Source organism: Spea bombifrons, chromosome 6 (assembly GCF_027358695.1).
Source record: "Spea bombifrons isolate aSpeBom1 chromosome 6, aSpeBom1.2.pri, whole genome shotgun sequence".
NCBI lineage: Eukaryota > Metazoa > Chordata > Amphibia > Anura > Pelobatidae > Spea > Spea bombifrons.
The window spans coordinates 39,902,233-39,921,282 of NC_071092.1; the positions used below are offsets into that span (position 1 = coordinate 39,902,233).

A 19,050-nucleotide genomic window follows, 5' to 3' on the forward strand; every position below is an offset into this window, starting at 1 on the left:
CAGCAGAACACTCTGAGCGCCTTGGAAAAGTGGGTCAGAGGGACTGTCCTTACTTATGAGGGGCACTTGGGAGGTATGTTCCATCCAGGGGTACAACCGAAATAAATATGACGCCAACAGAACTGCATCGCCGCGCATCATATAACGCGCCCGGGAACACGTTACACGGTCTCTGCCACCGACAGGCTTTACCCGAGACCGCCTGTCACCCCCACCCCACTGCCACGTGCTAACGTGTCCTATTTATGGAGCAGCTGCAGATCCCATCACCCTCAGCCAGTCCGGAGAGGTTTGAGATGATGGGGATTGTAGTCTGAGGCGCAACACGCATTCCAACCTCTCTATGGTGACAGGGACACCGGAGCCAACTGGTCACATGACTCATGACTCACGCATGTGCATGACGTACCATCACGTGCTTTCTGTCAGCCGTTCTACGCTTCCGGGAGCTCTCCGCAAGCACCCACTGACAAGGCAGGTACCCCGCCCCTCACCGGGCCCCCTCCCCTGGCACCCTCCGGTACTGAGCCTCTCCCCGACCCCCACCTGACCCCCTCTGGTCTTTCCATTCCAGTACCTGAGGGGTCTGTGACAGGTGCTGACATCTGCCCCTTCTTGGCACGACCCCCAGACACATTCTGGTACAGACACCCATACCTCCCGGTCCTCTCCCAGCCCCTTTCCAGTATAGAAGATCCCCCACAATAACACCTCCCAGTATAGAAGATCCCCTCACAGTAACACCTCCCAGTATAGAAGATCCCCTCACAGTAACACCTCCCAGTATACAGATCCCCCCACAGTAACACCTCCCAGTATACAGATCCAGCCCCCCGGGGAAACACCTCCCAGTATACAGATCCCCCCCACAGTAACACCTCCCAGTATAGAAGATCCCCTCACAATAACACTTCCCAGTATACAGATCCCCCACAATAACACCTCCCAGTATAGTAGATCTCCTCACAGTAACACCTCCTAGTATACGGATCCCCTTACAATAACACTTCCCAGTATACAGATCCCCCACAATAACACCTCCCAGTATAGAAGGTCTTGTGACAAAATACGTTTCCAGCATAGGGCGCCCTCACAAACACCCTCCAGTAGAGTCACCCGTGTTACCGGAGATCTCTTGGTGCTGCTCTCCCTCCGGTATCCCGGTACAGAACAACTCGCCAGCTCGAGCTGAGACGCGGAATCCCAGACCGGTAAGTTACGCCGGATGCCGATTTCATGACTTTTTTGGGGTGATTTACTAATATTTTGTAAATATTCAGATACATCAGGCAGATAACTATTTTCCGCGTGATACCACAGCAAACCAAAAGCGGATTGCACCATATTGTGAGCGACTGTATATTCCTTATATTGCCAGAAACGTGTAAAAATTTCCTGGTATTGGTGCTTGGGGGCTATCTGATGTATGATTCTTAACAGGAAATATTATTTTATGAAAAAATGCACACTGTTAGAATATAAATGACATCGTTACCTGCGCTTAGATATACTCTACATATATACTGGTAATCGGTTGTATCCCGGGTGTAAACAAGTAACACGGATCCTATGATCTGTTTTTATACACGTTACTATCTATTTACAAACATATTTGTAAAGTAATAGATACACGCGATGTAGTTAGTTGGAGGCAGAGAATGTTGCTGGAGAATTCATGGATAAATTGCAGGTTTTACACATATTAAATATTAAACTATTGGGTAACTCTTAGAACCCCAGTGGCAGCTTCCCCTTTTGCTGTGTAGCCCCCCGGCTCCCCCACGCTGTCCCAAGTATAAACCGATCTGATTATATTGAGAAAGACGTCCTAAGTTGTCCAAGGCAAATGAACTCTTGGAAGCCACTGGTTTCTAGTCTGTGGGAGACTCTAGTTGGTTACCCTGCACCTCGGGTAAACCTTTTTGGTCTGGTGGTAAAAATAGTTGTTTTTTTTCTGTTTATAGGAAATATTCTGTAGAGAAGCCGGTTTGGGCAGATTGAGATCTCGCACCCCTTTAGACATATTCCGGGGCAGATCCAAGTATACCGCTACTTACAAATAACCGCACTAAGTCTTATAGACGACTGTAGCCTGTAGGATTTCAGTATTCCGGGACAAAGCAGCTAATCGGGCAACACACCTTTCAGAAATTCAAGGTTTTTATGCTGACGCGATATCTTACGCATATATCTTATTTCCGACCTGCATTTCTCCTTTCGTTTTAGGAGTATAGAGATATTCAAAAGTCTCGGTTGGCGTCCATGATCCGCAATGTTGGGGAGAAGAGCCGGGAAAAAAAATGCCCAAGCCAAGGGCAGAGGAGCTGCAGCAGCAAAGGAGGTAAAATATATAGCTTTCTTACCTTTGTTAACCCAAAACTCCATGATTGTCAGGCAGCGTATACATGGATGGCAGGAGATGCCGCTCAGCATTTATGGGATACCCCTGATATATAGAAAAAAACCCCCAGTAATTTAAGGGCATCAATGGCTTCTTCCTTTGTTGTATTTCTGGTAGCATCAAATTTTAGATCATAATAAAATATAACGCAAATATTAAGTATTATACTGAAATTAACCTGTTTGATTGCAATTACTGGTGGTCACATATGATGCGTCACAATATGGGAAGAAACTCCAGGAGCTATGAAGACTTAAGTTGACAGTCTAAGCCGTGAATGTCCCCAGTAGCCTGCTCTATGCCACATTGTTACATCTCTAACTAAATGCTGTTTACACATTTTTTTTATTGCAGTTGTGTCCTTATTTGTGTTGCCGTTATCTGCATATGACAGGTGATGGCCACGTGAATAAAACTAATGTGTGCATTCCAACTTACGAGCAGTTCTCTTCAATAATACAATATGTTATTTGCGCATAGTCAGGCTTTGGGACAGATTGCCACAAGCTGTGGAATCCTGGTCAGGTTATTCACTTACATTTTACCTTTTTAGCAACGACAGAATGTGCTTCTTTTGGTTCCAGATGGGACTGTTTATGGAGTTCAACCCTGAAGAGATGATGCTAGGAATTCCAGATGACCCAGATGATGGGGATCTGGAAGCTGAACTTGCAGCCCTGACTGGGGCAAAGCCAACGCCAAAGGCAAAACCCAAAGGGAGAGGTGAGTGATTGTCAAGGAGGAGAACCTTTAAAGGGCAACTGGGCATAGCTAATTCATCTGCATCCAACAGCTCCTCTCCCGATGGATCACATAGAGAAGATGGCTCAAGAATGCATGAGGGACTCGGATGGTGAAGATGATGAAGATGAGGACTTGGAAAAAGATGAGGATTTACTGGTAAATAGAGTTGGCTTCATTAACCTTTTAGAGTTATGCAGGGTAAAGACAGATTGGGAAATGTTAATTGGCACTTGAAGAATCTTGTAACACTTCATTTTCCTAGCAGATAGCTGTTGTCTGTATGATGACGATATGCTTGCTTAAGGCTAGAAAGTGTCGGTCAGGTCTATCAAAGCATTGAACTGTGTCCTCAGTAGTGCTGCTGCCTACTACTACTCCTCGCTTTCTCTCTCACACTTGTGGTCTGTCCAGGTCTCAGTAAAGCTGAGTGTTCAGATATGATGTCATGTCCAGCGCTCACTTTTCTCAGACCTGCAGAAACCACGAGTATCAGGGAGTGCAGGAACCCTACCTGCCAATTCCCGAAGGTAAAGGATCCACATCGATCCTTCTTGACCCAGGACCCCACAAGCCCCGAGGGCAGCGCTGCATGTAGCACAGCTTAATATGTGTATATAATAATATAACTGAAATGTTCGTGACGTGTTTGAGTTGTTGTTGTGAGTTTTCTGTATCTCGCGGCTCTCCCCGCAGGCTGAGCTACAGGAAGTGGTGGGAGAAGAAGAAATGGAGGTGGAGCGGCCACATCCTGACTCTCTGGCTTCAGGGCTATCTTCACCTGATCTGGAGGAACCTGCTGAGCTAGCGAAGGAGACTTCATCCCCAGAAGTGGACAAAAAGCAATTTTCACAGGTAAGGTTTGAATGGCTGGTGCTGCCTGCTGTGGTATTAACCCTTTAAATGCCAGATTGGGCATAGAAGCAAAATGCTGTCTGTCAAATATGTTGTATAAACGTTAAATGTCTCATCGTCAATTTTCCTGGACTGTGTAAGGGAAATCAAAACATTTGATGCAGCCCAGAAAACGTATTCTGTCCGTACGCCTTATCAGAAACACACAGCGGGAGAAAGCGTGACAGGCCGGCGCATGTTCATTTGCCAGATATGTTTATTGTGTTTTTGATTTAGATACCGGAACTTGGAACAGACTTTAGCCGGCCGTTATCTTTTCAGTCAACAATTCTCGTGGTGCTTGGCAACCCATAGGCACAGTCTTTTTTTTTCCTCTTGCTCCAGGCACAGCGTAATTGGAGTTGTTTGCACGATACCTCTATGGCTACTTGCTAGAGATCCCTACAGCTTTCATTAAATAGCTAGAAGAAATAAGTGAAATGTGGTTTAATGATGCGTACAGTGTGTATATTTTGCAAACCCTCTTTAAAAGTTGGCAAAAGTTTTTACATTCCCAGACTGCTGAGTGTCTGCTCAGCGGGAATCTTTCCTAATCATGCTACATGTATGGAGTTTTGGCTCTGACTGTGGGTTGAATTAGCTCCACACCACCTTCCTGACTTTAGAGCGAATACACTCAGTTTATTCCAGTATTTAGTGTCGCTGTTTGTTCTTAATCCGATCTGACACATTACTTTGTCATGTTGAAAGTCTTGCTTTTATGTCTCTGTTTTTTGTGATTAAGTTTGGAACTCGTATCTCCTGCCTCTCCCACTGGGCATTTTACCTGTTTGCCCAACAGGTGGTGGAACTTGCCTGGCTACATAATAGCATTTCTTACATTATTAGAACCACAAAACTTTAATGTCTGATACGCAGAGGGCATAGATCAACTAATGTGGCGTATCCCAGCATTTATATTCTCCTTTTCACTGGACTCCATGACGCTTTCACACAGATTTTACACATTTTTTGTAATTGTGTATAAAAGGTAGGTTTTAAAATGCAAAACACTGTTTCTATATGAAGTATCTTAATATGACGAGTCTTGTAACTTCCTGAGATCACTGTCGTGGGGGTCTGGTTAAAACTCGTAACAAACGAAAAGCAGATCACTCTGGCCCTGAAGTTCTTAACGATGAGAAGCATCATGCTGGAGAATCCTTTAGAAGTCAGTGGTTTAAGGCTGTGTGTATATTTAAAACGTCAGATTTACTTTCAAATATGTGAAGGGAAACATCGCTGCAAGATCCACAGGTCCAGTAGATGTAATACTAACTCGGGAACACACCCTTGAGCCGAACACAGGGCGCTCTGTTCTCCCGCCGGCCCCCCTCCCAGGTTCAGCTTTTACAGCGGTTTCTTTCCATTAAAGTCATCTTTTTTTCTGAAAGTTTTCTCCAGTCTCAGTGAAGACGAAACAGCTATGAAAACTTAACTGAACTCGGAATAAGATATATATATATATAATATATAGATGTATCCGCTGTCATTGCTGGATATTGCCCTTGAGATTTGCAAATGATCCAACCATTGTGGTATTTTTCTTGAAGTTTAGCTGAAGATAGGATCTGCCGGACTGTGTGGCCGTTGTTGGAGCGATAGATCATGTATGAGATTGACAAGGTACCTTCATCGCTATCTTCATACATCAGCAGCTGCCTTGAGCCGCGTATTACCGCGTGTGACTGGGTTTATCGCAGAGAGAAGGGGTGTATTTATCTGAGTCCATTAAGTAGGAAATGTTCCTGTTTCTGATTCATGGTTTAATTAGTGGATTATGTGTTGTTTTTGCATTGCGAGGCTTGCTGTATACATGCAGAGGTGCGTAGCGTTGACAAGTCTCTAGGTCAGGACTGGACGCATATAATGTCTGCTTTTTCTGATAGTACCAAATGTTTTCTGCCGCTTTATATTACTCTTAATGGATTCGTGCCTTCCAGGACTCTTTAAAAAATGAAGTTTGGTTCTCAAATTCTACACAGAGTCCTCCAGCCGTGTTCTGGGTTGAGGACTTGTCTCGTAAACAGCTTTGTGGCTGCCTGTATTACTCGTGTTATTAGAGTCGTTTGGTAAAGTCGCCCGGGGTGAAGGTATGCCCAGCATTTACATGACACACCGGATGTGGTCTGCCAGTATACTCTCGTTGTCCTTTGTTGTTGTTATGCATTGTAATTTATGGTAAAGGGGAAATTCCATCTAAGTTAAAAAAAAAAAAAAAAAAAAGAAAAAACTTGGTTTTGTGTACATCAAAATATAGTCTTTGATATTTCCTGGACAGAATACATATGGGTTTGATATGACAAATGCCAAATACTGTTTAAAGCTGCTAGAGTATGTTTGGCACATTATATAGAAGCCTTGGTCAGAGATTACTGAGACAAAGTACGCTTCAGATGCGGCCAGGTATTTGAAAAGACAAAAAGGTCAGGATCGGTTATGATTAAGATTTACTCTGGTGATGCTTTGCTTATAACTGTGAACTTTGAATATATTTACAAACTTAGAGAAAATACTCTTAACTTTCTAGCAGATCTTCTAAGGGTTTGTGATTACTTTTTACAGGCTGCAGGAATCGGTTTGGAGCACGGAAATTAAATACAAGTCCAGTTCAGATAAATTGCAAGGTTTTACTTCATAAAAAAAAAATCTACTCATTTCCAATGTATTTTGGAACAAATATTTATCCGCTTCCGTTTCCAGACCAGTGGTGAGGGGCTGCTGCAAACCTTAGAGGAGAGGATCAATAACTACAAAACGGCAATAAGCAATGCCAAGCAAGCCAAGGAGAACACCAAAGCCAGACGTTATGAACGGGGCCTGAAGGTCAGTCTGACATCCCGGTATTTATTGTTACATGTCGTCACATGACATTCAGATTTCATTTCAAAGCCCATGTATATTTTTTTTGTTTAACAACTTTTTCCTCATTCTTCATACTTAGAAAGTTTATAGTCAACATTTCCTCCTCTTGCAGACACTGGAGTCAATGCTAAATTCTGCCAGACAAGGAAGGGCTGTGAATGAAGCAGAGATGCCTCCCCCGGTAGCTACTGGAAAACCTGAAGCAAGTCCTGTGCCTTCGGTCACTAGAACAGAGGAAAAGCAGTCAGAGGACACAAGCCCCTCTCCCGCAGATGGCACAGAAGCTATGGCGCATCTGGGATCCTCAGAGGACACTGGAGGTACACGGACAGGCAGTGTTACATCTGTGGTTCAATCTGACACCGATGTACATAAAGTGTACTAAGTTTTTCACACATGGCTTCTCCATTTTGACTTTATTTTCGCTGAATAAATCATAACATGGTTTATGTAGCGTATGTTTGTGATAGGATTCATTCATTTTGTAGACTCAAAGACTCTGTTGCTCACGAGGCAGAGAGAGTACAAGCTGGCAGCACTGAGAGCCAAACAGAGTGGAAATGTGGAGAAGGCAAAGGAGTACATGAAAATTAGCAAGGTAAGAGGGGAAATCACGGGAGGAGTTTGTGCAATTTCATGGTGATCATGTTTACTCCTTTGTGACAGTTGATATGCCAGGCATGTCACGGAAAAACATAACGTTAATGACAGTTGAGTTGTGTGGCACGTCATGCGATGAAATGAGCTTAGGAAGTGATCAACAATCTCTACCTTCTCTCAGAGAATCCCGCTGAAGGTCCTTGATATCAAGGCATTCAGTAACACCAAGAAAAAGTATTCCAAGGCACAGTATGCTCGCTCTCCAGAGCGATCACATTCACCACTCATACTTCCTTGATTTGTGGAGGTAAATGGGATGTCTTCTAAAATTAGTGTAACTCATTCAGGTCTATTAAGTGGTCCCCATTACTCTCAGGTGCTATCAGTCCAAGTCATTACATCACAGATGGACAGTTTAATTGTACAAATGAATACCATTAAATTGCAGAAATAATTGGCATCTCCAAGTGGCATCTATCTAATAGAAAACAGAATTATTCCTTTTCAATTAGTTCACTTACATTTTAAGTAAATTTACCAATATAGCCTGTACTTGATTCAGATTTCAAACTCGGATCCAATTGTATGCTTTTATATTGCATATTATAGTAGTGTATAGTGAGTGTTGAGTTGTATATATTTTATTATATATATTCTTACTGTGTTAAAGCTTCCTATATGTGTGTCTGCATTTAAACAGGGTCATTAAGTTAACCAAGCAGTTTACAGTTCACATATTTGAATATTATTAATTTCCCTTTTTTGTGTATGGCAGAAATTTAGCAATGTGGTGGAAGCTTTGGAGAGTGGTCAGCCTGTGGATCTTAGCAACATGCCGCCATCTCCTGAGGGTTAGTGTTACAACTGAAAGCATTGTTTGTTCTTTAAGGAACACCATAAGTTTAATTCCAATTTACTCCCCCCCCCCCAGAATATGATATAAAGGTGACGGAAGTGAAGCCCCCAGTGCAGACAGAACCCGTGCCAAATGATCAAAGCCCTACCAGCACTCAAGGTGAGAAGCATCTACGAATACTATTTAAAAATGACCCTTCTTTTATCGGAACTAGCACTCCTGAGCACATATAACGCTGTTTCTAATTTTAAATTCAGGCGAGTAGGTGGGACAGCCTCTTTAAATTCAAGGCAGCGCAGAGCATTCACCCCGCAAGTATTAAAAAATGTATGTTAAGTAGGTTGTTTTGTGCTCTGCAGGAACTTCGGCTATGTCCCTGTCACAAGCGCTGCAGCAGAGGATGGAGAAGTACAAATCTGCAGCACAACAGGCCAAGGCTAACGGCGATGAGCGGAAGGCCCGGATGCACGAGAGAATCGCCAAGGTGTGTAGAGGAAACACCGACAGGTTAAACGCAAACGTGCGGGCAATAGTGGGGGGGCAGGAGGGGGAAGAGGGTTAATTGTGGAGTCTATCCATAAAGCCTCAACCTTTCTTCTGTGAAGTAAACGGCTTAAGGGAGCGAACGTAACGTTTACGTAACGTAAAGAATTGTTTGGGGGAAGTGGGTGCTGCTGCTTTATGAAAAAAAAAATTACTTTATGAACCCGAGGTGAACTTTAAAGATTGTGTATAAATCTCATTTAGATCTCGGTTTGACTGTGGTTCTATCATCTTAGTAAAACAATTAATGGTTCAATTAGTATGTTGGTGAGCAAAGTAGCCAAAAAGAGCAATTGGTTTCCATGTTGTTTCTATGGTTTGTCTGTTTCCTGTGTTTATGGATATTATCTTTCTGTTTAGCAATATCAAGATACGATCCGTGCTCACAAGGCAGGGAGACAGGTGAATCTGGCTGAGCTTCCAGTTCCTCCTGGTACGTTTGTTCCTCTGAAACCTTAAACTTCTCAGGATCTTCTCTTTAGTAGACTGATGCAGGTAATCATTACTTTGCTGGTGTGCTTACTGCTGTGCCGCTTACAGGTTTCCCACCGCTTCCCGGCATGGAGAACACGGAGGGGGAAGGGAGCATGGAGAAAGTACTAGAAGCAGCCCAAAAACTGGCAAATACCGAAGAAGCAGAGGTGGAGGACGAGGTTAGTAAATATTTTTGTCTGGCTTCACCCAAAGTCGATTCGCATACATTTTTGGTCTTCAAGTAAATAAAGTGTGTGGTTATTTTGATAATAATAACACATATATAGGTAATCTGAGATGGTTTTATGTAACACAAAAATGAAATTGATTTTATGGAAGTGATGTTTGTATTTTGCATATAAGATGTGCCTTAAGGGTTTAATGTAGAGTCTCCAGTGATAAATCTTGTTTCCTCTAGGACCAGCATACAGAAAAGCCGCCCGTTCACCATAAACCCACCCAGCTTGTAAAACCACTACTGGTGCCAAGCATACCATACAATGACGAGACCTCCCTTCATGCCAAATCACCCACAAGTACAGAAGGAGTGGAGGCCACGGAATTGCTGTCTTCTGAAGGTATTGGAAAATCCAAACATCGGTGCAACCTCTTTCCCCGAGGTAAATCCCCGCTAATAGAGATTTTCTCCCAGCACGGGATCAGCTGGAGTTCCTGGAGAACCGGAAGATGCTGTACAGGAAAGCGGCTCTGCAGGCCAAGCAGCAGAATGACCTGGAGAAGGCCAAGCAGCACATGAGAGTCTCCCATACCCTGCAGGCCTACATTGACCAAGTGAAAAGTGGGAAACTAGTAGACATTTCTAAGGTCAGGATGAAACCTTGTTAACAAAGTAACAGTACACACCCCTGTCGGATCAACTAATGTTAATCCATATAGTCATATATGTTCCTCTTATGAAATGTCACATTACCAATCTGTGATTTGACATTCCAGATACCCTCTCTTCCAATGGATGAGGACAATGATTTTGTTGTAATTGAAGCTGAAGACACCCGACCGCCTCAGAATACAGATGAAGCCTACGCTCATCTACTGAAAATGCTTCAGGAGCAAACCGAGGTGTGGAGCAAGTAGCATCATCACCCTACAGCTTGTTGACCGGCCTCCATGTACCATGATTTTTTTGGACAAAAATACTAAATTTTAAGTCCAAATTATGTAAATATGAATGTTTCATTTGCTGTTTAGTGACTGTGCTTGCAATCTTTTCTTTATTATTTTGTAGAAATGCATGCGCTACTCCAAACAGTTTACACAAATGGGCAATGTTGCTGAAACCACGCGGTAAGTCCTCTCCTTTTACTCTTTTTATTCTCGGATAATGTGGACCAGCCCCCCCCAAAACGTACCCTTTTTAGTAGAAAGGCAAACTCTTAGATCCCGTTGTAGTTGATGCTTAAAAGATCGATCCTTCTCTGCCATAGGCATCTCTACACCCAAGAACTATTTTTTCTGCAGGTTTGAGAAGATGGCCGAGGACTGCAAAAAGAATAGTGAAATTCTGCAGCTGTCCCAAGCTCAGGGCCTTGAGCCTCCTCCCTACCACTTTGAGGACAAAACCCTGAAGATTGTCAGGTAGCAGACCTTCTGTTTTGGTTCTTGGAAACCTAGATAAGGCATTGGTATGGTACGCGTGGCTTAGCTGAACACATTTTTATTGGTATTTAATGCAAGAGCCTTTTTGTACCCCAGTTTGTCCTGACTTAAACTTTTTTGGGGGATGAGAATGCATGTGTTGCACATATGGGAAGGGTTACATTACAGAAGTAAAATAAACCCTATAGAGCTGACCGTGTTACAACAAATTAACTTTGTATGTAAGGGATTGGTTGCTTGGAATGGTACATCGGACATTAAAGTCCAGTAATAGTAAATGATTTTATATATAGGTAATGTATAGGCAATATCTAGGCCAGGAGAAGAGAACCTGGCTTTCCAGCTGTATATTAATAGCAGCTTTTTGCCATCTGTCTCCTATTGAATCATGGGAGGTGTAGTTCAGTGACCGCTGGTGAGCACAATTAGCTTGAGACGATCTGTGCCTCGTTACCATTTCTATTTTTTTTTATTCCAGAATTTTCCCGGAGCTCAGCAGTACAGAAATGTTACTCATGATTGTCCGAGGCATTAACCTGCCAGCGCCGTCAGGTGAGTCTCCCTGCGATGTTTAGTCTGTATTCTGGAATATGCCGGCATGTCTCCTCTCTCTGCACTTTAACCCTCGTGTTTTTTGTTTTCCGTCCCCCCGCAGGGGTAGCACCGAATGATTTAGATGCATTTGTGAAGTTTGAATTCCCATATCCAAGTACGGTAAGATTCTTTTTAGATTAGGGCCTTGATGTTGATCTGTTGGTGTTTTGGAGTGTCCTGTTTTGTGGTGCATTATAGATTATTTTTCTCATTGAGCCCGTCTCCCCGAGTCGGCCACTTTTGTCCAGTTTTTGGCAATAAAACGTCCTTCTGTTTGGTTTTCAGGAGCAGCCTCAGAAAAATAAAACCTCGGTTATTAAGAACACCAATTCCCCAGGTATGTGCAGCAGCCCATGCATTGGTTAAAGTCCAAATTAGTTTATACGACTGGGCCACACAAACCCACTATTAATAGGACGCATTTCTGGCCTTTTTAACTGTATTCATGTATTTTTTTGCATGTAGACTTTCTGTGATAACATCATTTTCCATTTTGTCAGAATACGAGCAATCGTTTAAACTAAACATTAACCGAAACCATCGAGGTTTTAAACGAGTCGTACAGGCAAAAGGCATCAAGCTGGAAATATTCCACAAAGGGTAAGCATTGTGTGTGGGGAATAAATACAGAAAAAGAGGAGCGCAACCTAAAAAGACTCACCGTAACTGGTACTTTGACATAGTGGCCGGCCAAATAGTGTGACGGAATCCCCAATATTTATGCCTCAGGTGCTTTTTAAATAGTATTCGATTGGATTGCGCTGTTTTTTGTACATATGGGTCATTATTTAAGCAGTAACCTGGGAATCTGAATGTTTGTCTTTTATGTACTTTAGGTTGCGTTCCCTTTTCTGTATATTTTCTTTTGTTGTCCTTTTTATGCCTTTTTCTATTTCTTTTGTATGCACAAGGTGTTCTCAAATAAATGTGAATTGTTTATCATTTTTTTTTTAAAATAAAAAAATAAGAAATTTAAGTGTCAAAATTTAAACACTCTTGTTAGGAACTATATTAAAGTTCCAGGCGACGTTTTCCATGTTCACAAAACATGTGTCAATCATATTATTAAATGTTTCTTAGCGTTCTGTTCTGTTCTGTTCTTTTCCCATTCACTCGCTTCACGGTGGATGGACCATTGAAGTAATCTTTCTGTCTCCATCACAGGGTGTTTTTACTGAGGAGCGATAAGCAGATCGGCACAGCAAATCTGAAACTAGACAAGCTGGAAACACAGTGTGAGATCCGAGAGATTGTAGAGGTAATCATTTATTCCAGCTCCCCGTGAGATTATATATATTTCATTATTATATATAAACATAGCATTTATGCTATTTTTGTGACAAGGGATATTAATAGTATGTAAAGTCCGAACCATTAGAAAACCAAAACGTTTTATTTCAGGTGTTTGATGGCCGGAAGCCTACAGGGGGTAAGTTGGAGGTTAAAGTCCGACTGAGGGAGCCCCTCAATGGTCAGGATCATCAGACAGTAACAGAAAAGTGGCTGGTAATGGACCAGGTTCCTCGCAAGGTAATCAATATACAATTTATTTATTCTGTAATCTATGAATATCTTTGGCTACTTGCGTCAGATTAGAGCCTGTCAGCCAAGCTGTTCTCTAACCGATAGAATAGAAATCCTATGACCTGGAGCCAATAATTTCACGGACTCTGAAAGCTGAGATATGAGAGCGCATACTTTTGCCAGTTTTCCCATGTTATGGTTACATGTATAAAACATTTAAATAGTTCATAACACTACCAATGTATTTAATAATGTCTGCCCCTGCTTTGTCGTCGTATCACAGAGAATCATTCATTAGGATTTTTGTTCCCAACACAGTCCTTGATGCAGGAGAAGCTCACCCACCATTTAATATGCGTTGGGCAGCCAGGAAGATGAAACTTCTAGTTTAGTAAATACGGCTGTAAACATCTGGCCTTGTTTCCAGCAGCCTTAGACCCTTCCCCATTCTGAAACGTGCTGCATTTAATAAGTGGGTGCAAGGCTACGTACAGTCACTACCACTTGATCTTCTGCTAAGAGTTCATCTGAAATGCTGAAGTAGCCACTAATCAAGGTTTGAGAATGAGAGCTTTCTCTCGCAGCTCATTCATACGCACTTTTTCTTTTCCTTCCAGTAAGACACAGAAAAAGGGGCAAAGCGAGAGGGTGTCCTACGTATGAAGACATTGCCTTTTTACTCTTTAAACCCTGAAGAGCCAGCTGAGTGTTATATGACGCTTTGATCTGCGGGCCAGTATATGGGTTTATATACCAAAGACTGAAGAATATCTGTCTAATCTTTAGGATATCCTACAGCAACAAAGCACGTGGAAAAAAAGGCAGTTAAGCAACTCAATTAATAGTAAACTTTCCATAGCAATGCAGACCACAACCCTGCACTGATCATGAAAACCTTACTAACCCATACAGCCGCAGAGCTTTTTTGCACAGGATGGCGATGTGCACACAATGGCTTATGTCGTCTTGAATGTACATGAAGATCCATTGGATCCTTAGTGACTGATGCACAACATGAGGATTCAGAATGTCTGTTTGCTGCTACTTATTTGTCGGAGGGGCAGGTTACTGGGCTTTCAGACCCTTGGCAAGTAAGGAAGGTAACGAGTGGCAAACGCAGGCAGCAACCCTCTCGGGGAAATCCGATGATTGTGAAATCACTGCTGCTGTTCTGGTGCTGAAATCTGCGCTGCAGTTTATGTCCTTTTTCTGCTCAACAATCAGGGTCCCTTCCATCAACACGATAACAAACATCTCCTATTCATAGTAATTGCTGTTTCTAGAAGCTCCATTAAAAAGGTCTCTTACATGAATGTCAAATAACTTGAAATAAACCTCTGCTTAGTTGGCACCTGCTGTGTCATCACACGGCTCATAAACCATTAAATGTGCAGTTCTACTTTTAACCGCACAGAAACCCTAAAATTGGCCAGTTTGGGTGTTTATTTCTTCAGAGGGTTTAATGCGTAGCAACGCAAATCAACGTTCAAACAACAGTTAAGCGTTCCCTGCAACATCATGAATGGGGAGAATTTTACCTGGTTAAACAGATTCTGCCCGGGCGTGTGTCTCGTGCTGGTATGAGTAGAGTGTTTCATGGCGCCTTTCAATAATCTAACATCAAACCGAGCTCGCAGCCTCCACGAAGAGCTAACAACTTGATCCAACCCTGTGCGATGCCCTCTTCATTCTCAATGCCCTCGTTCTTTTAACCAGTTCCTGGCTGCATCGCTCACCTTGAAGTCAACATTACAGAACAACCAGGGGGGGCTGCATCTTATCACCGCCCGGCAGGGAATGTTTTAATTCTCCCGCTGTTATATGGCTGCCCCCCATGACACTCAATTAATATTTTTTTCTTTTTTTTGGCCAAGCAGAGCTCCACCGGAGCCCACAAAGTTTCACTGTAAGTGCCTTTAATCACATTAGTCTGGTTTTGTCCAGTAAGTCATCCGCTAGAGCTTCGTCCATTCGGTGTGCCTTTTCTTTTAAGCAGGCTGTAATCGTAGTAGTAAAGTAAGTCTTACGCAAAGGAACCCCTTCAGCGGCAGGAATACCTGCATTTCAATGTGTGCAGGCCTCTCGCTGCAAGGGGCGGGGGGTTAATACCTTTAATTTATTCATAGTTGAGGGTAAAGATGTTTGTGCCATGCGTGAATCATTGTTCAGACTGTTAGAGAAAGCCATCTTTATTTATTGTCGGTACATGCAAATGTTTTATGTATATGGTATTAAATCTAAATGGTGCACCTTTTCATGTGTTGCTTTTTTCCTTCCCCGGGGGGTTCTCAATTCAAGGGGGAAAATAACAGCAAATTTACATTGAGAAACGCTGCTTGGGTTCGGCGTATGAAGTCAACAAGGGACCCTCGACATACCTTACAGCATCTGAAATAGCCAAAGAGGGGCACTTTTTTAGGGGGAGCAGTTTTAATGAGGACTGAAACATGCTGAGCGCCTTGAAAAGAGGGACGTTGGGGGAAGCTACGGCCATTGGGATTTTATTCGGAACACGGGCCACTTGGGATGCATGCTTTAGACATAATGCTCATAATGCTTAAGAATCACGTTTGTGTTTATGGACCCGTCTTCTGTGCCAAGGTCGGAGAGGGGACGTGATGTTTCCATACAAAGAAAATGAGGTTTATTCACTAAAGGGAGGGTTTCAGGAGAGTTGTGGTTTCCTGCTTCACTATTCATTATGGGCCAACAATGGCAATTTTCTCTGTTCTGTATCATGCATGACGCTGCGTGTAAGAAATATCACTAATATAACTATACATTGTACAGGGCCAGCCACGCTCTTCCTTCAGGATAAGTTCACTATGTGAACTTATGGACCCTTATGTATAGTGACGTCAATGAGATGAAACAACTCTCTCTGCTAAATAAAGTAACAATGTAACTAAATAGGGCTGTTCCATTAGCAGAACCAGGATAACCTTATTAGAATGTGATAGAAAATACAACGTTACTTATTACATTACAAAATAAAATAGATTTTTATTAAAGGAAAATACATTTTATAGTGAAAACAAAAATTCACGTAACAGTGATTGCATCATTCCACCGATGCAAGCAAATGGTTAGCAAATGAATTCTGCTTTGCATTATAAGAAGTGAGGTATAAGGATTCGCAGGGATGTTTTCCCCAGATACTGGGCAGCCGTGCCATGTATTAACTCACATGCCGGTTTCCTCTCACACTGAACTACAGCTGAGGCAAACTTCAAATCGGACGGGAGAAGAAACGATGATATGTATACCAATGACCTTATGTAAGTCTGTCTTCAAAATGTGTTTGTATTATCGCACCACAAGCCGGTCCTTTTTCCTTTAAATGTTATTCCAGCCATACAAAAACATTGATTAGGTGAATTTGCTCAGCGGGTTATTGCATGCACCAAGCAAGATACCTTAACCCCTGCCAAGCCATGCACTAAGACCCATCAGGTGACCCATCACACCCAATAGGCTGCTAGACTCATTTGCCACCTTGTAGAAAGTGCAGTTTCACCAACATATACCCAGGAGCAGAGTATACAAAAATCGCAAAGGAAAGTATGGCCAAGAGTTAGACAATTTCTGCTTCTCTTGTTGCTCTTGGCTGCAGTTTCCTCAACACACAGCTGGAGCATCTTGACACCTGGAGAGGTCAGTGGTTACCCGCTGTAACCAAAACGTAGTCAGGACGCACACACATGCATACATATACATATATATATATATATATATATATATATATATATATATATATATATATATATATATACACACAAGCTGTAAATTGTTCTATATGAAGAGAACCCTTTAAATACTCCCCAGCAGAGGAGAAAGCTTTCTGCGGGGATTACAGTCGCATTTGACTAGCAACACGTCAGGAACATGGGAATTACAGATATAGTTTAACACACAACACAGGGGGAGACACGTACCTTCAAATGTTGCAAATGAATGAAGGGGTTAATGTGACAATTTGGATAAATCCCTACACACAGGATGCACAAGAGGGGATATTACGAAGAATATAAAAACAGGACAAATGGTGAACAATAGAACAGCTTAGAACCTTTTCACTTCCCGTTCGTTGTTGGACCAGCAGAACGTCTGGTCAGATTTCTCCACTCACGCAGTAAGATGTGAAACGGTCTAAGAACTTAAAAGAATATTTTATTCCCAAGTTCTTACGACAGGGCACGTACTGAAAAACACCACACACAGAAGTAACAGTATTCAGGACACACAAGACAGATGGGTATGTTTAATCGTCCAAGTGACATCATAGTTACAAAGGCATGTAGGAAATAACAGCGGAGGCGCGTACGGTCCCGACCTCCGAGGCGCATGGAACCGCATTGATACAAATTGCGATTGTATTTAAACATTGCTTTCGTCATTCTAACATCAGATAATCTGTGGCCGAGAACATGGGAAGCAAATACTTGTCTCTGCTAGTGGGGCAACTTGACCTGCCCATGGAAACAGAGATTTACAATTTCTAGAACATATTTCAGACTATTAAATAATTACAGTTTATGGTCAGACTACATGCCAGAATCCCACATATCCCAAAATCAGGCAACATGTAAATACATTTCTCAACAGACATGACGTATGCCTGTTTTCACGCACACCCCCCTAACAGGATTGGATGGATCCATTATGGTGCAGCCCATACCGGACCATGGCGTTATAATACAGTAACGTCATTGTATATAGGATGGGTAACAATGTTAGTCTGAAGTCATGGCTTTATCTTACTAAACATGCTGGCTTATGACATCTGATTATTTTTTTTACATTATTATAAAGAGTGTCTAGATAAAAACAAAAAATAGAAACTTTAATGGACGTAGATCACATGTAGCTTAATATGTGGTCTGCAACTTCAGCCTCTACAAGAGCTGCCGGGGGCTAAAAACGATTTAATACTGAATCCAACAGAACATCCTCATATCTGTAATGCTTGTGGGGCATATGAGTAACAACACAGTGTCTGTGCGTCGAGGGGGGGGGGGCACAAGGAATCATTTGTATAGAAGGAATCTTATATTGACTGAACATAGAAAAATATTTAAAATCCGTTGACGTGCTAGTACAGAGTACAGGTGTCTTCTCATAAGAACAGATCAGTCGGCCGATATTTCATTTATGGACTTTTCATTAAACTCAAGGTCCCTTTAAATTAACAAATAGCACAATGTAGACTACAAATGAGAAACCGCGGCAGTCCTGGGAACATATGGGAAGTAAGTGTATTTTTTTTTGTCAGATGATAGAAATATACGTACAAACTTGTCTACAAAATGGGATTGTGGTATAAAGTTCAAAATGCGGCCTGATCACCATAGCTGGGAGCTTTCTAACCGAGCCGACTGAGACTCTTGAAATATTATACCTATAATAACCCATTGGGAAGATTCTCACCAAACGTGTTGCCCAAATGGCTCTAATACCGGCCTCATGGAAGGCTTAAGTTGTCATTATTTAAAGATGCACTTAATTGAATCATCTGCATTCAAACAGAGATCTCGACCGTAACATACAGGTAGCAACACCACCAGTCGGGAGTCTTAGATGTGATTACAGGAGTCAGCGCCTTCACCCTGAGGTTGGGGCAAAAATCCTGAGATTCTGGGTCAAATCGTGTAGTCCCTACGCATGCTTATCACTCTAGCAACCAATGGAACAGCCCAGGCAACAAGGTTTATCGCTCTGGTGATAAGAACTCTTTTTATTGTAAACTTTGCACCAGAATCCCTTTTTGTAGATACTCTGCTCATACTTCTTCATGTGCATCTTCTAGATCAGTAATGCAGAAAAACACTTTCCGGGCAGCTTTTAAATCTTTAAAACTTGTGTCCGGGGGTAAAACGTGAATTCGCAAGAAATCAGAGCGGATCTACCTCTCCGTAAGGACACTGAAAATCCCATAGCGCTA

General features: G+C 42.3%; 1 protein-coding gene across 1 annotated transcript; it reads left to right on the forward strand.

The window, feature by feature from the left end:
• The first annotated feature begins 1,112 nt into the window (after positions 1–1,112).
• On the forward strand, positions 1,113–15,364 carry CC2D1B (coiled-coil and C2 domain containing 1B). The gene is made up of 25 exons (XM_053469440.1): positions 1,113–1,211; positions 2,227–2,341; positions 2,986–3,124; positions 3,195–3,301; positions 3,839–3,997; positions 6,740–6,862; positions 7,014–7,221; positions 7,390–7,499; positions 8,277–8,352; positions 8,433–8,516; positions 8,717–8,841; positions 9,261–9,333; positions 9,441–9,553; positions 9,793–9,952; positions 10,027–10,199; positions 10,329–10,454; positions 10,621–10,679; positions 10,854–10,970; positions 11,470–11,543; positions 11,647–11,705; positions 11,871–11,922; positions 12,086–12,185; positions 12,750–12,843; positions 12,987–13,115; positions 13,727–15,364. The coding sequence occupies exons 2-25, from the start codon at positions 2,273–2,275 to the stop codon at positions 13,727–13,729; spliced, it is 2,532 nt and encodes an 843-aa protein (XP_053325415.1). The 5' UTR covers positions 1,113–1,211; positions 2,227–2,272; the 3' UTR covers positions 13,730–15,364.
• Positions 15,365–19,050: the final 3,686 nt, after the last annotated feature.

Coding starts and splice junctions, on each gene's coding strand:
- CC2D1B (XM_053469440.1), top strand. CDS start 2,273: ATGTTGGGGAGAAGAGCCGGGAAAAAAAATGCCCAAGCCAAGGGCAGA. Junction 3,998..6,739: donor ACAAAAAGCAATTTTCACAG/GTAAGGTTTGAA, acceptor TTCCGTTTCCAG/ACCAGTGGTGAGGGGCTGCT. Junction 12,844..12,986: donor AGATCCGAGAGATTGTAGAG/GTAATCATTTAT, acceptor GTTTTATTTCAG/GTGTTTGATGGCCGGAAGCC.